General features: G+C 39.9%; 1 protein-coding gene across 1 annotated transcript in view; it reads left to right on the top strand.

Moving 5' to 3' along the window:
- The window catches only part of FXR1 (FMR1 autosomal homolog 1), a 33,312-nt gene that overhangs the window by 935 nt on the left and 16,919 nt on the right, over positions 1–15,458 (top strand). The window contains exons 2-4 of the mRNA XM_084211915.1: positions 8,650–8,702; positions 12,695–12,788; positions 14,582–14,653. Coding sequence (XP_084068041.1) covers positions 8,650–8,702; positions 12,695–12,788; positions 14,582–14,653 — 219 coding nt within the window. The remainder of the gene's footprint in view (positions 1–8,649; positions 8,703–12,694; positions 12,789–14,581; positions 14,654–15,458) is intronic.

Genomic DNA, 15,458 nt, shown 5'->3' with positions numbered 1-15,458 from the left:
AGTATGTAGAGGCAGTTGGGTGTAAGGGATTGTAACTGGCTGACTTCAGGAGTTAGTTCTTTCAACTGGCCAAGACAGATGGGAGATACCCTTATGAGGAAAGAATGCTGTGGGATAAACTGCATCCCTAGTAGGGAACCCTCTGAAATTTTTACCAAAAGGAGTAGATAATAAATTTTATACAGTGGATAATTTTTTTGTTGAACCTAAAGTATCACACAGCAACCCCCATCAGAATCATTTGCGTCCAGAACAGGATGCTCCTAAATAGAATTGATTTTTTTTTTTCCCTGAGCATTAAGCAGCCCAGAATTTGGAAATGCTTTTCTTAGCTTTCCATTTTATACCTTGTGATCATGGACAACTTTCCAAATGGCGAATCAGTTGCTCTTTTGCTTAAGGGGAATGTAAGACACATGGGAATATGAGGTGTGCTGAATTTTTGGACTGAAGGGACCTGTGTGCACAGAGTTTGCTACAATAAGCCTGATTTAAAATCTGCAAGGATGCCATCTCCTCCTAAATCAGTGAGAATTATCAGCCTTAGATTAGCACCATCATGTGTTTTAGCCCTGTGAACAGTGACTTTAAAAAGCAGAAGTTTTAATTAAAAATGGCATAATGGCTTTGAGATCAATGAAGTGGGGATTATGTCCAGTGATGAAGATGGTGGATGAAGGCAGGTTAGAATGATTGGATGCACAATGATCAAAGCCCCAACTCAGAGTAATCCACTGTTAATGTGGAGGGGGGGAAAAAACCACACAGCCCCCATAAAAAAAGACCCCAACCAAATCATTCAAACAAACACAACTTCAAAGATTATTCTTGTGAGCTAAATGCAGTAGTGTGTGTGTCAGTGACTCCATTTTGTGAGTCTTACTCTTGATGAAGGCAGAGGTTTTGCGTTTATTTTGGAACTAGGTAACGCTCCTAGGTCACTCCCTGCTTAAAGTGACCTAAAGCAAAGAGGTGTGTCAGTCTCTTTTAGGAAGTGTCCTATTTTGGGCACCAGTAGCATTGATCATTGCAAGATAATGATGAGAGGCTCATCTTTTCTAAGCTGTGTGACAGTCCATGGAAGCTGGCAAAAGTTTTCAGAAGAGAAAAAGTAGAATTTCTAAGATGGAATAAGATTTGAGGTTTGCCTTTAGAACAGTCTGAATTTGGATGAATTAGCACAGCATAACCCCAGGTAAATGAGATCAGAAAGATCCTCCTATGTCAACAGAGAGAAAAACCAAAATAATTATGTAAACATTAACATGAGAGATTTTCTCTTAAGGAGTTGTTACTATGATCTGCAACTTAGCTGCAGTAGAACAAATGTAGTGGTTAAATCTGTTGGAGCATTTTAGTGGGTTTTCAGTACTTTCTAGAGGTATGACCATGGTAAATGGTATTCTTTATTACAAAGTTTCATTAGTTCCTCTAATAATTGCACTTCAGTTTTAATAGGGAATTCTTCCTAAGCGCAGAAGACCATACATGACATGTATACACTATGGTTGCAATAAGTTAGTATGGAAAATTAATATTCTCTATTAAAATTCATGCATCATGAAAAGCATTTGGAGTTTTCATGCAGCAGTGAGCAGTTACAGTAAATCCCAAGGTAATTAAAAAAATTTATAAGAGCATATTACAATCTAATTTTAAACTTGTGTACCTAAGTCACCAAAGTAATTTGTGGTTTCTTTTTTTTTTCCCTTTGCTTGAAAGAAGTAATATAATTTGGAGAACAGGACAGCATTTACTGTATATTTTATGCCAGGTTTTCAACCATTACACAGCAGAGCCAGTGTTTAGCCACTTCCTGCAGCTGAGGAGACTTTGCATATATCATAATTTTGAGCACCCATTGTCTTTGGAGAACAGATGGCACTGATGGGACTTGAAATGGTCATAGGCTTCTGAAAAATGGGGGGGTTGGTGCTATGGAACAGGGGAGAACAGACAGGGTTGCTGAAGACCGCTGGTTATGGGTTTGCAAATATTAAATGTGCTGTGAGGGCTTCCTGAGAGTAGAAAAGTTAATGCTTTCTAGGTGAGGACTAGATGGCAGGAAAGTTTTTGTCTTTGGGACATTAGAATAGACTTTTTTTAATGTATGGAATGCTCAAAAATACCTGGATTTCTTTGGTTTCTGAATGTGTTGAAGAGAGTGAAAGCTGTGTGCTCCCAGCCTTGTCCTGGCCTGCCTGCAGTGTTTTCAGGGTGATGGTTCACTATCAGTAAGATGATGAAGTAATTGACAGAATCACAGATGGCTGAGGCTGGCAGAGACCATGGGAGTTCACCTGCTCCACACCTCTGCTCAGGTGGGGCCACCTAGAGCCAGTTGCCCTTGTCCAGATGGCCTTTGAGTATCTCTGAGGATGGAAACTCCACAGCCTCCCAAACAACCTGTGCTTCTGCTTAGTCATTCTCACAGTAGGAAAAAAGTTTCCTGACATTGATACAGCAATTCCCATATTCCCATTGGTGCCATTTCCTCTGGACCTGCCAGTTGTGGAGGGTCTTGGACGAACAAGACAAAACTTTCAGTTTTACTCAGTATCTCCATCAGCTCACTGGCATGTGCTCCCTTGTATGCAGATTAAGGGCCCTGCTGATGCACGCTATTCATGGTTTCCCATTCAGCTTCCCTGAAATAGATTTGGCCTTACAGTAACACCAAGGTACATAAATTGAACATCACATAATTCTTCTGACTGAACCTTTCAGTGGCATTTGAACAACTCTGGAAGATCCATTGTGTTCCTCCTTGTAGGGCCTTAGCTGTGCTGGAAAATGGGCTCTGGTGTGCTACAGGCATTTGTGTTCTTGGAGTTCTACAGTAGTAGCTGTTTATGCAAGGGGAAAAAACCCTATGAATTAAAATGGAGCTCAACCCTTAATTAACAGGTTCTGAAGTGTTTCCTTGCTGGCCTGTTCCTCTTTCAAGAGGTGCAGTTGTTCTGCTAGCAGGACTAAGCAAAATGCTGGTAGCAGGAGTTGGCATTGGCCTCAAGGCAGACACAAGCCAAAATATTACTAAGGGGAAAAAATGATGAATGACAAGTACACGCCATTTCTTCACTTGTAGAGCCAAAGCTTGATGAGCAACTCTGTGGGAGTGAAGGTTTATACATCAATGAAAATACAATTATTTAAAAATTTTTTCTTAAAATTTTTAATTTGTGGTTTTGCAAACAACTTGAGTTGCTCTGAGTGGTTTTTAGCTTGATGGTTATTAAAGTAGGAAATTGTCGTTAGGAGTGTAGCTTACACACTGTTCATGCCCAATTACTACACCAGGAAACTGTAACTCGAATGAGCTTTGGTTTTGTTTTTTTTTTTCTTTGAAGATCTTAACTGTGTTATGACTTTTAGCATTTTTTTATTACATCTAGCCCTGCATCTATATGGGTGGGGAATTTTAGGCATTTTAAAGTTGTTCCTGATCAGTTGAAAGTTGTGTAGTCTTGAAAGAAGTAGCTGTAGTTGTTGCTGTTGGTAAGCTGTTTGCTTGAGCCTTTTAGGCTGATGGAAGGGAGATGCCAGAGGGAGTGGTTATTGATTTTTGAGGTACATGGTCAGTGGAGGGTGTCTTCCAGAAGTTTTGCCCTTTAGGAGGATGCTTATGAAGAGCCCAGTGTAAGAAATGAGTCATTGAGACAAAGTCAGTGCTGAGGCTCTTGCACAACTTTCAGAACAACCCTTGAATTTACATTTAATTGTGATTGTGGGTGGAAATAAGCAGTAATGTCATAAATTAAACTATGCTTGCTAAAACTGATGTGATAGTTGAGAATATTTTTCTTTCCTGATACCTGCTTATAGTGTTTGTGTTTTGCAGTAAGCCACAGCTGCTTGCTTCTATCAGTTCCTTGTATAAACAGGTGCAGCTGATCACTTATAATGAAAGTAGTACCAAGTTCAGTCTTTCTTGTCAAGTGGTTTGTGTATTTACAAGTTTCTTTTGTTTGCTTTATTTTCTTTTTTTTTCCCCTTCAGGGGCTCAGCATGAGAGACATCATTTAGCAATAATTATTTCATGTGTTTGTTACACAAAACAGTTGTGTTTCAGTGTTAGTTAGAAATACCAAGGGTTCTTGCATCTGAAAAGGAGTGAAAGGCTTGGTAATTGGATATAGGCTGCTTGACCTTTATGTCAGTGGTTCAGGAACAGTCCCTGGTACCAGATGCCGAAGTGCTTGCTGTTAGAAATTGGCTCAGCAGTGGGTAAGGTGATATTAATACAGTTTTAGTGTGCAGGTATGTGTGACTCAAAGGCCAACACAGTGGCTGTCCCTGGAAACAAAGTTTGCAGCTGAACTAACAGCGCCTCATTTTTACATTGGATCACCTTACTTGGAGGTCAGATAAACTTACAGAAAGTAGGATATGGAGGGAGCTTGGATTGCATCTACCTGTTTTACAGATTTCGAGACTTTGCCTGGAATTGTATTTTAAAGAAAAAGCGTGTGTGCATATACACACACAGACATACAGTTCACTGTAAGGGCACTTCAGTAAGTCTTGATCCGTTTATGTTATCAGCAGATCCTAATCCTAAATCCATGAGCAAACCCCAGGTAAAAGGGAGAGAGTGTGTGTGGGTGTCTGTTATGAAATGAGGAAGTCTCAGCTGCAGTGATTTTGGTGCAGATGATTGGATGAGAGTTTCATGTGCTGTTGTTCACCCTGCACACCCTGTCCAGCCCCAGCTTCGATCCCCTGGCTCTCCCATCCTATCCCTCTGCAGGTGCTGGTGTTGGGAGCCCTGCTCCTGCCAAGTGAGTGGCAGAGACAGGTCTGAGCCCAGGGGCCTGTGGAGGCAGCAGGACATTAATAGCCCGTAGTACAGTACAGTCTCCTGCTGCTCCTGAGCAGGGCTGCTCCAGCCAGGGCATACATGGACTGCCCAGGATCCAGGAGTGACTGACGCTCGTATCTGCACAGGCTGAATCAGAGGGCTGGCAAAATGAAGTCATGACCATTTTTCTTCCCCTCTTGCCCTCTGCAGATTTGTGTGTGGTATAAAACACACATAAAGGTTATGTGTAAACTCACTTGCTGATACTGAATTCCTCAGTCTTTTTGATGCCACTGTGTTTATTGATTATGTGTTTGGTGGTCTCCTGTTAGCTCTGCCTCGTCACCCAGGCTATGTGCAATGATATGTTAGGAACATAGAACTCTTCAAACTTAGAAACTGGCATTATCTGTCTTAGGCAACACTGTTAAGTTAAATTTCAGTAACAGAGTACATTGTTCATGAGAGCAAAAGTTAAGGTAAGGGATCATTACTTAATTTAGTAGAGAATGTTTTTGACACAGTATCAGGCATGACTAGTGCAAATCTATTTATATAGGTTACCTCACAGATAAAGAACTCCTTCAAAACTCTAATTGAAAACCAGGTTATTTTGTTTTCTGGTTTATGTTCATCATGCCTCTTCTGGAAAAGTCCTTGTAAATTTATAGGATTTACTATAAAGTCCTTTTTGTATTGTGAAATACCAAAATACCCTAATGCCACTAGTTTTGTTGTAAAACCTTTCTTTTTAGATTTAATTATCGTAGGCTCTATGAAGACTTCTTTAAAAACTACACTAAATCTCATCCTCACATGCATGAAATCTCTTTCTGGTTTTATCTGGAAGTTGTAAGTGACAGCTGATAATGGGTATAGGCAGGGTTGAATGCCATACCAAAGTTGTGCTCAGGAAGTTTTGCTTTTAGAAAATGTTCTGGTGGTACTTTTGACATCCTTCTTGATGGTAATGAAACAATTTCTTACAAAACTATTCGAAAGCCATACTGAATTCTCATTACTTCTAGTTTTATTACAAATGGACCATACAGTCCATAATACCTCATACACTGCTGTACTTCAGTTGCTGTAAATGTGATCTTATCCCCACAGCTGTAGAGATATTGATAGTAGTCAGAAGTGTATACAGTTAGACTCTAATCAGAATTTTTTCAGGCCTCACAACAATAAAATTATTTAATAGTTGTATAATTTCATTTGATACTTTACATATATGCATTTGTGACCCGAAGTGCATACTGGATAGGTATTGTGCTTGATTATACTAGGGAGTGAAAGTTTGGAAATACCAAGTGAGAAAGCTGTGCAGGTGATTCCAAGGCACTTGCTGCCTACGTGTCTGCCAGCAGTGAGTCTGCATTACATTCTCCTGTGGGAGGGAAGAGCAGTGTGCACACTTTGAGCTGAAAGACTTCCTTCCGTGAAGGAGTTCCTGAAACTCCCATGGTGGTGTAAAATGTACAGACTCTTTGTTGGAATTTGTACTTTGGATTTTATTAAAAATTGTCCCTATGCAGCTGATGTTTGTGCAGTGTCAGCTGTTGGTCTGCTGAGAGCTGTATCTCTGCATTACTGTTCCACTTAAGCTTTGGCATTCCTCAGTGGACCTTAGATTGTGACTATTAAACCTGTCTGTACCTTACACAGAAACCCACACTTTACCTGGTCACGGGCTAATTGTCTTAAATCCTCAGAAGTCAATGCAGTTGGATTCCCTTTTTGCACTTCTTTTGTCTTATTAATGAAACCTATTAATGAAATCATAGTCAATGGATTCATGACTTTCTTAACTCTGCAGAGCATTAAGTTCTGAATGTTATTCAGATGCTTTAGGATACCTGAATTGGAATCTCTCTTGATTCTGAAGTTGCGCTTTTCAGTGAAGGAAAGAACTGAATTCAGTGAAGGAAAGAACTGAATTCAGTTCTGCGGAATAAATTTTTAGCTACCATTGACTTACCTTAGAAACACATTGAGTACTGAGAGAGGGCAACAGGAATAGAAGACAAGGTTCAGCTGCAAAATAAAGTAGCATAACAAGGCAGAGACTAGTATTGGATCACAGACTCTTGGAATGCAGATAAATGGCTGTCTCTAGTAGGGAGTTAATCTCTCCCTGTAAATACTCCTGTCTGTTGATAAGTTGTCATGTAGCAGAATGCTGGACTGCATGAAGTTGGTTTGAAGTGCTATGACTTCAGTGTTTTGTCCCCGTGTAGAATTTGGACAAATTGTAGTAGAGAAAATCGAGAAAATCCTGTTTCCTTCACCGTGTGCCATGTTCATTTGTCCCTGTGCTGGGATACATTTGAAGGGAACTGTTGGTAACATAAATTTGGTAGAAGTTCTGCTTTATCTCTGTTGCTGGCTTACACAGGCTTTAGGCAGTAAAATTTTATATCCTCTTTGCATCTTTAAACAGACCTAACTTTGTATTCCCATCCAGTTTCCTTGAAACTGAAAGTCCCTGATTCTGGGTATATTTTACTTTCAACTGTTTCACTTGCTCACCTTTCAAAGGAGGAGATTTGCCTGCCTTCCCTTGCAGTGGCAGGATGGCCTTTGAGAGGGTTTATTTTATTAGGAGCACACTAGGTGGTTGAACAAGATGATTTCTGGTGACCTGCTTTGTTGAGGGCTACCAGTGTGTGCTTTCTGCTAGAACCAGTCTTTTATGTTGCTGACAGATGGGTTTGAGGGGAGCTCAGGGGGCAGAAAAGCAGGTTTTGAGGCAATTCTTCCAGAGCATTGGCCAAGTATGAGCTCAGGTAAAAGGGGATTGGTTTTTGTAGGCCCTTTGCAGCCACCTGTCAGTGTGGGCTCCTTTACTGTCCGTCATTACATGGAGGGATCGACTGTGTCAAAATTTATCTTTCCCTGAGCTGACACATAATACCTCAGTGGTGCTTGCACAGCTGCTATGTTCTTCGTCCTCCTGAGTTGTCAGTTTCTTAAATGGATATAATCCATTCAGCAGATTTCCTGGAACTTCTTTCTCTGAACATAGCTGTGCAGCTTTCTTTCTCCTTTAAAACTGCAGGGTCCTCCTTGACCACCTCTGCTTGGGCAAACACCAGGCTGGAGCAAAAGCAGGAATAGTGTTTTTATCTTCAAATTTTTTTTTTTCAGCATGCCTACCCTCCTTCATCAAGAAATGTAGCAGCTTAATTTCTGCATGGATACTTAGGTGTAACTCTGTGTGATTGATTTTTGTCTTTAAGTTTTTTGTATAATCAATGCCCCCTAAATGTAAGCACAAAAAAGTCCATGAAATACTGTATTCTCTTTGTTTTCCTGGGAGGTCCTACAGGCATTTGGCCTCATCCAGTCCCCAATTTAGTACCTGAAAGATGATACCATAACTGACTGTGTGGCAGCCTCTACTTCCAAATGTGATTGAAACTGGCTGCCAGACTCTTGGGGGGACAGTTGTTTAGGATTCAGTTTGTGTTGGGAGGAACACCAGTAAAGCACATAGTGCTGTGCACAGCTGTTGGAAAAACTGTCCTTGCCTGGATCTCTCTCATTCTGTTCCTGTAAAACACCTGTGCACACCTGTGGGTAGAAACTCGTGCTAGTGAGTTCAGTTGTAAATGAGCTGGTAAGATTTGAGCAGTCATTGGGAGCAGTCCTTGTGCTCTGCACATTTTGGAATAGCCAGCTAAAAATATCAGCAACCTCCTGCAAAGAGTGGGAGTGTGTTTTGGAGCTTTCTGAGACTGGAACCTCAGTGTTAGTGGTAGTCTTCGTTCAGGTTCAGGCTGTATTGAAATTGCTGCCTTTTTGATTTCACATGCATTCTTGTAACAAAAATGTTTTTGTTTTAGGGATTTATCAAAGATGTTCATGAGGACTCCCTCACAGTTGCATTTGAAAACAAGTAAGTATTTTATTTTTAAAATAATTATTTGAATATTAGGTTATTTCAGCTTTTGCTGGTTCTTTTGTTGTTTGCCTTTAAGAGGAAGTAGATTTCATTAGATACAGTTCTAGAAGTACAGGCTCACTATTCTGTTCAGCTTCGATGAACTGCCTTCTTGAATCTGTATCAGACTTCAGTTCCCCAGTTACACAGTCCTGTACATTCTTTGGTATCTTTGGTGATGCCCGTAGGTGTGACAGCTAAATTTAATTAACAGAGGAATCGGTGGCACAGGCTTGATACTCTTACACAAAAGCAGGAAATTATGTAAAGTACCAAAGTACTCAAATGAGCAATTCTGTGTCTGCTGTCTGGAATGCTGACCAGTATTCTCAACCAGAGAAAGGTGAAAATATCCTGGGTGATTTTTTTCCTTTAACTATTAGGACGATAAATATACATACATATCCAGTCAACAGTCCTTTTGTTTTTGAGAGGAAAAGAGTGCAAATCCTTCAGCAAATCTTGAAAAAGAATTATCCATGAGGTCCATTTAATTTAATATATAAACACAGCAGTGCTGCTGGGAACTTGTACTGGCAAGCCAAGGATAATCCATGGGCTGGTAAAGTACAAATGAGTACCTGTTGTTCAGTGTCTGACTGATAACACTGTGGATTACCTGGGAGATTTCAGTGCTAATTCCAAATACTCTGTGAGCTACATCCTCTTTCCTGTTTCTCTTCCAGTTACTAGGTGGAGATCCCATAAAATGCCACCTTTGATGTGAAAATTGTTATAAGCTTTGCCAGCTCTAGATTAGTAGATTAGTCTTTGAGCCTTTCTTGAAGAAAGACTGCTGGGTAATAAAGGTAATGCTAGGGAGTGTGCAAGTGTGTCTTCATTAACAGTATTTAGAATCCTGCTGACATAATCCCAGGTGTGTATGTGTGTGTACATATATACACGTGTGTAAAAAGAAATCCTTAGAGGGGAACATAAGTAACCCTGGGGTTTACCCTGCAAAACCCAGTGTTTGTTTCTTTCTAACCTATGCTTTCTAGTCCTTTATTTATGAAGACAGTTAGAAGGTGAGGTGGCAACCATAATTTTTAGTAACACTGAGGTGGTAATGGAACCTGTTACTGTCTCCTAGGTTTTCATATCCTCACCCCCAAACCCAACAAACAAACAAATAAAAAAATGAAATCCTTCATTCTGTCCATGGTCTAAGAACATGCGACAAATCATGAGTTTCATCTTCAACATCTATATTACTTTCTAAAGAAAAGTAATTGCTTCTCTTTGCATTTAAAATACATACTTTGATGTCAGAAACTAAGTATGCTAAAGGAAGTGCCAGGGGCTCACAGCAGGAGTTGAATTGTTGGCAAATCATTTCTAGTGTTTAGTATCCATATCATCCATGTGTTCTGCAGAAAGTCTGGCAGCAGCAGCCATGTTTCAAAAAGGATGGGCTGCAGCATATGTAGAGTGTTCTGTTGACTAAAAATAGATCTGATCAGGAAGTGTGTACACAGTCAAATTGTTCTGTGACGTAAATCTGATCAATTCGTGTGCTTTTTACAGGGTTAAATTCATGAGGGCTTAAGTGGAACCGAAATTGGGAAGAGTGTCCTGTGCTGAGAGCTCAGTGTTGTGATAGTGATAATCACTATCAAATACACACATCTACCCCACAACAGGCAGTCTAAACTGTCACTTTGCATTTTCTGCTATTGTTAGCCAGTCTTTATCTACAGATATTGTAAGGTTCCCAGAGTTAAGTGTACCAGCACAGACTGCTAATGATGATTTTGTGACCATAGCAACACTCAGTCTCTGGACAGGTAGCCTTAACTCTTTTAAGAGACATTTTCTGAGGGTAAGGAGGCAAGGAACAAATGCAGAAACTTCAGGACCTGGAAACTTTTATTACTGTTAGATGGAAAATTGGATCTCCAGTTTGAAGCAGCGGTATTGCAGGAGAGGCTTCTGTGTTATAAGCAAGAACCTCCTTTTTTTGTGATTTGTGCCCTGAAGCTTAGGCATCAGTTCTGTCAGGTTGTCTTAGTAGGTAGTTTATATTCCATCACAAGTAATTTCTTAAAACACCTTGGTTTGCATTTCACCAGTGAGGTGCTCCAATCCTGGACTTAGAAAGTTTTGCGACCAAAACTTGGACTCATATTCTGAGAGCTGAACCTTCTGTGCAGTTTTCCACTTTTCTGTATGCTTCCTCCACTGGCAGGGAGGGGAAGGAAAAACCCAAACCATGAAATTAATAAGTGTATATTTGCAACAAGGACAATTTAATTGCAATTGAATTTTTTTGCCAGCCCCCTTCACCATTTCTCAGAAATAGAATGTGATTTAATTAACATTTTGTGGCCGAAATACCTTCCAACTTAAATAAAAGCTCTCCATGTTCTAGAATCCTCAAGGCTGGAAAGGCTGACACTTGATCCTCTGAGATCAAGTCCAGCTGTTAGCCCTGCACCACAGTGTTTACCACTATGGAAATGCCACATCCATGTGCCCTTGGAACACCTCTGGGAATGGGGATTCCACCACCTCCCTGGGTAGCCCATTCTAATGTCTGACCACCCTTTTAGTGAAGAAATTTTTCCTTCCATCAGTCTAAACCTCCCTAGCACAGTTTGACACCATTTCTTCTCAGGTTCCTCTGAGCCTCCTTTTCTCCAGGCCGAGCTCCCACCCCAACTCCCTCAGCTGGTCCTCATCAGATCTATGCTCTTCACTTAGTCCTTCTCTGAATGTGTTCCAGCACCTCAGTAATAATATTCATGCATTTTTGTTTTTTCAAACTATAATTAAAAGAAAAAGTTTATTATAATGTCTAGATTAAAACTATATGATACATAACATCTTTATTAAGTGAGGTACTTTAGTGTAAGCTGTGGTTTCAGAGCAAACATGTAAATGTGTCCATCTTCTCATCTGGGAAGTTGCAGAAGTGCCCTTAGCTCCTTATGTTCAGCTTTGTTCTTCTAACGCCGGCTGCTCTGTCTGCAGGATATTAAAAGTCAGCAAAGCAAATGACTTGCAGTAATCCTTACTGTTTCAAGGGTTTGTTCTGATTCTGTTGGTGTCTAATGGGAATCAGATGGGCAGAAAGGATGGACATTGCAGTGCTTTGACAGACACCATTAAAAGTCCCTCAGATATTCTAAATTAATATGGGTTTTTTGAAGGGTCTTTCCCCTGGTTTTATTTCAACCTTTGTAGAGTCTTTGGTTGCATTTCTAAGAGTGAGGAACAGCTGATGGCATTCTGTGACATTCACAGAGCAGAAGGAGAAAGAATTTTAGGAGAACACAGTGGATTTAATTGCTCCAGTAGTCTTCATAAAATGCACTGGAAACATACACTTCTACAAATAAAATACTTTTGTACAGCCAACTATAGTAAAACAAATAGGCTTGCTGTATTAGGAAGTAAACCTTTATTTTGTATGTCTAGAAATAGTTGGCATTGAGAAGCAGATATAAAGATACATTTTGATCTGAATCTGTTACTGGGGAACATCAGAAAGTTTGCAGGTGAAAAGTTTTGTTAAAGATTGGAATCAGACTTTCCTGAAATACATACAACTTTGGTGGTAAGCAGTTGAAATGCTAAATATGAGGTGGAGAAATAGATGAACCCCATAGTGGACTGCAAAGTTGAGCTTAAATCTGTGTAAGGACTCTATGACTTGAGCTTAGGAATGGTAACTACATCATACATATCTTTCACTGGGGTTTTATAAAAGCCATTAGTTAATTTTTTCAGGTAATTTTAAAATCTTGTTGTTAAATATCTTCCCAGATACTACTTTTGCCTTGCCACGATTTTGTTGTTCCTCTGCTTACAAGATTTGCTTTCTAGCAATAAGAAAACGCACCTTATTATATGGAAAGAAAGAATTTTAATTAAATAGAATTCTAAATCAAAGAAAACAATAGGAAAATTTGAGAATTAATGTGTAATGCTTCTTCAACTTGCAGTTGGCAACCAGAGCGCCAGGTGCCCTTCAATGAAGTCAGATTACCACCACCCCCTGATATCAAGAAAGAAATTGGTGAAGGAGATGAGGTGGAGGTGAGTGAGTGCTCATGAGCTGTGCTGCTCTGGAACTGATTGTCCGTTCCAGGCAGTGATGAGGGGTGTAAGGGCATTAGAAAGGTGAAGGTTTAAAATGGAGCATGTCTCTTCACATGGGTTTGTTAGAATTTCAGTGAAGCTGTGACATTTCAGTTGGCCAGCAAAACTGCCAGTGGAAATTTTTTCAAAATCTAAAACTTAAAATAGCTGAGAAGCTTTTAATTCTTAGAAAAAATGTAGGCAGTTTTCTTTTTTGACCTGGAATTTAAAGTGTTGGAAATCATTGATATGAAGATGTAATAAAGCTCCTCCAATAACAAGAGTTTTAACCCAGATGAAATGTCTGGTAGGAAACTGTGGGAATTATGGTGTTCTACAGAGAGAGTTGTTGTAGTGTGTTGCAATTTCCTGTTTTAGACTTCCCAGTCCTGTCCCAGGTAGCAATACCCTCTCTGTTCCCCTCCCCCTACCTCTTCCTAAGTGATGTCCATCAAGCTTAACATTTCAGCAAGGGTGTCGTGTGATTGGCAGAAGTTCAAAAGATGCTTCTCAGCCCTGGGCCATTGGCCTGTCTAAGTGTCATTGTCCCCTGAGACTCGCCCTCTCCCACCTGGTTGGTAGCTCACCTATCCTCTCCCTTCCCCCTCCCCCTGGGCTTAAAAGATCCTGGGGACCATGCGGCCGGGATTCTACTGTAGCTGTTACCGAGATTCAGAGATCTGAGACCCTGGAATAAAGCTCTGGATTAAACCCTGCGGTAGAATCCTCTCCTTTCTTCTTCACCTTTTTACCAGAGGTAAACCTGAGTTCTTACCAGCCTGGACTTGTTCTTAGTGTCTAGCTGCAACATCCAGCTAGCCAGAGAGATCTCTGTGGTGAAACACCACAGCTGCTGCCTTTGGCCGAGCAGCAAGGGCCGCAGCGAGGGCCGGATGAGCCCAGACACTTTCCATCCGGTAATATTGGAATATTATTCCAATAGAGAGTGTTAATAGGAGTGAGGTATTAAATCTAGAAATCAAAATATGCATGTTCTGTTCCCTGCTCATTCTAGTATCGTGAGGGATTCAGTTTAACTTCTGGGGGGTTTCCTGTACTTGTCCTTAAAATCAAAGTAATGAGTTTCCTTTCATGAGGATACCCTTGTACTTCGGGGCAACTAATCTAAGAAAAAAATGTAGCACAGGTGCTGGGCTTTTCTATTCTTTTATTTGAAATACATTGCCTTTGGTAGATGTAAAGGCTGATTTTCTGCTTCCTCACTACTCTAAAGCTCATTCAGTCTGCATGCAAATGACTTTGGCCTGTCAGAAGTGTATGAGGAGCAGATGAAAACTAAGGATGAGAAAACTGGGTTGCAGAAGTCCTCTGTTCTATGGCTGGTCATGCATTAACTTAATAGTGGTTTTTAATATGGGGTATAGTCATGTGATGACTTGGTTCATTTCAGTAGTTCTTGGTTTATCAAGTGAGCCAAGGACAAAACAGAAATCTGAAGTGTGAAGTTAGTTCTGTGTGTGGACTTCAAGTTTGAAGACTGTTTGAATTTACTGAGGAATTGCCCCCAAAGAAGTGTTTAGCCAAAGTTTTATCTTCCTTTAAAAATTTCCTTTGACTTGGAAGTAATTTATATAAAGGAAGTCTGTTCACAGTCCTTGTAGTGCAAGAGGGATGAGAGTAGAATACTGTTCCATTTTAATTAAAATTAGATAAGTTTTGTAGTTATACATGCGCATAAGTGAATTATGCTTGTATGTGCTTTCAGTGGTTCTTACTACTTTCATTTCCAGGTTTATTCTAGGGCAAATGACCAGGAACCTTGTGGCTGGTGGCTGGCAAAAGTTCGAATGATGAAGGGAGAGGTAAATTATTTTAAAATTTAGTGATTTCATGCTTTCATGTTAAATACAGTAAATAGAAGTTCTTTGTCATGAAAAAGCTCTGAATAAAGTACTACAAATACAAAAACATTATGAAAGAGAAATATAAGTTGTGACCATTTTGGAAGGACTTCTGCTGCATTACACAGCAGAGGGTCATGCCCTCAGAGCTGAGCAAGTGACTTCCATTATCTGCAGTTTAATTGCTTGAAGGACTGGAGGCATGCACAAGGACAGGATTTCTGACAAACCTGTTTTGTGGATTAAACTCTGTGCTGAAAATGAAGTAAAGCACCTGTAGTTAAAATCTGTTTGTCATCTGTAAATTAGGCCGAGCTATTGCTGTGGGTGGCTGTGGGTTGGTTTTTGTGTGTGTGTGTTTTTACTGAGTGTAGTGGAAGGACACTGCTTGTTTTGTTTTTGCATGTGTCAAGTTTTTATTTTACCATAAATAAATGGTTGTTTGCAGCTGCCAAGTAACTGGCAGATTCAGACACTTGAGTGTATAGAGGTGTGGCAGTATTTCACCCAGTCTCATTAAAGCTTTATTTTTTTAAATGGCAGCAAGAGAATTGAACTTCATAGTGGAAAGCTAATAGGCTTTTCTTAAATGTCACAGAAATTTGAAATTTTTATATTAGTTAGCTTGCTTTCCTGCTTTTTTTCAGAAAAAGTCATGGAAGTAAATTTTTTTACCAATTTTTAATTTCCTAGTTTTTACAAGAAAAAAAAAATTCACTCTCAATGTACAGTGTAGGATTGTCAAATCAGTTCTTTTAGGGAATTG

Source organism: Fringilla coelebs, assembly GCF_963513975.1.
Source record: "Fringilla coelebs genome assembly, chromosome: 10".
Classification (NCBI taxonomy): Eukaryota; Metazoa; Chordata; class Aves; order Passeriformes; family Fringillidae; genus Fringilla; species Fringilla coelebs.
The sequence above is the reverse complement of the archived record's forward strand: the minus strand, read 5'-3'. Positions and strand labels throughout refer to the sequence as shown.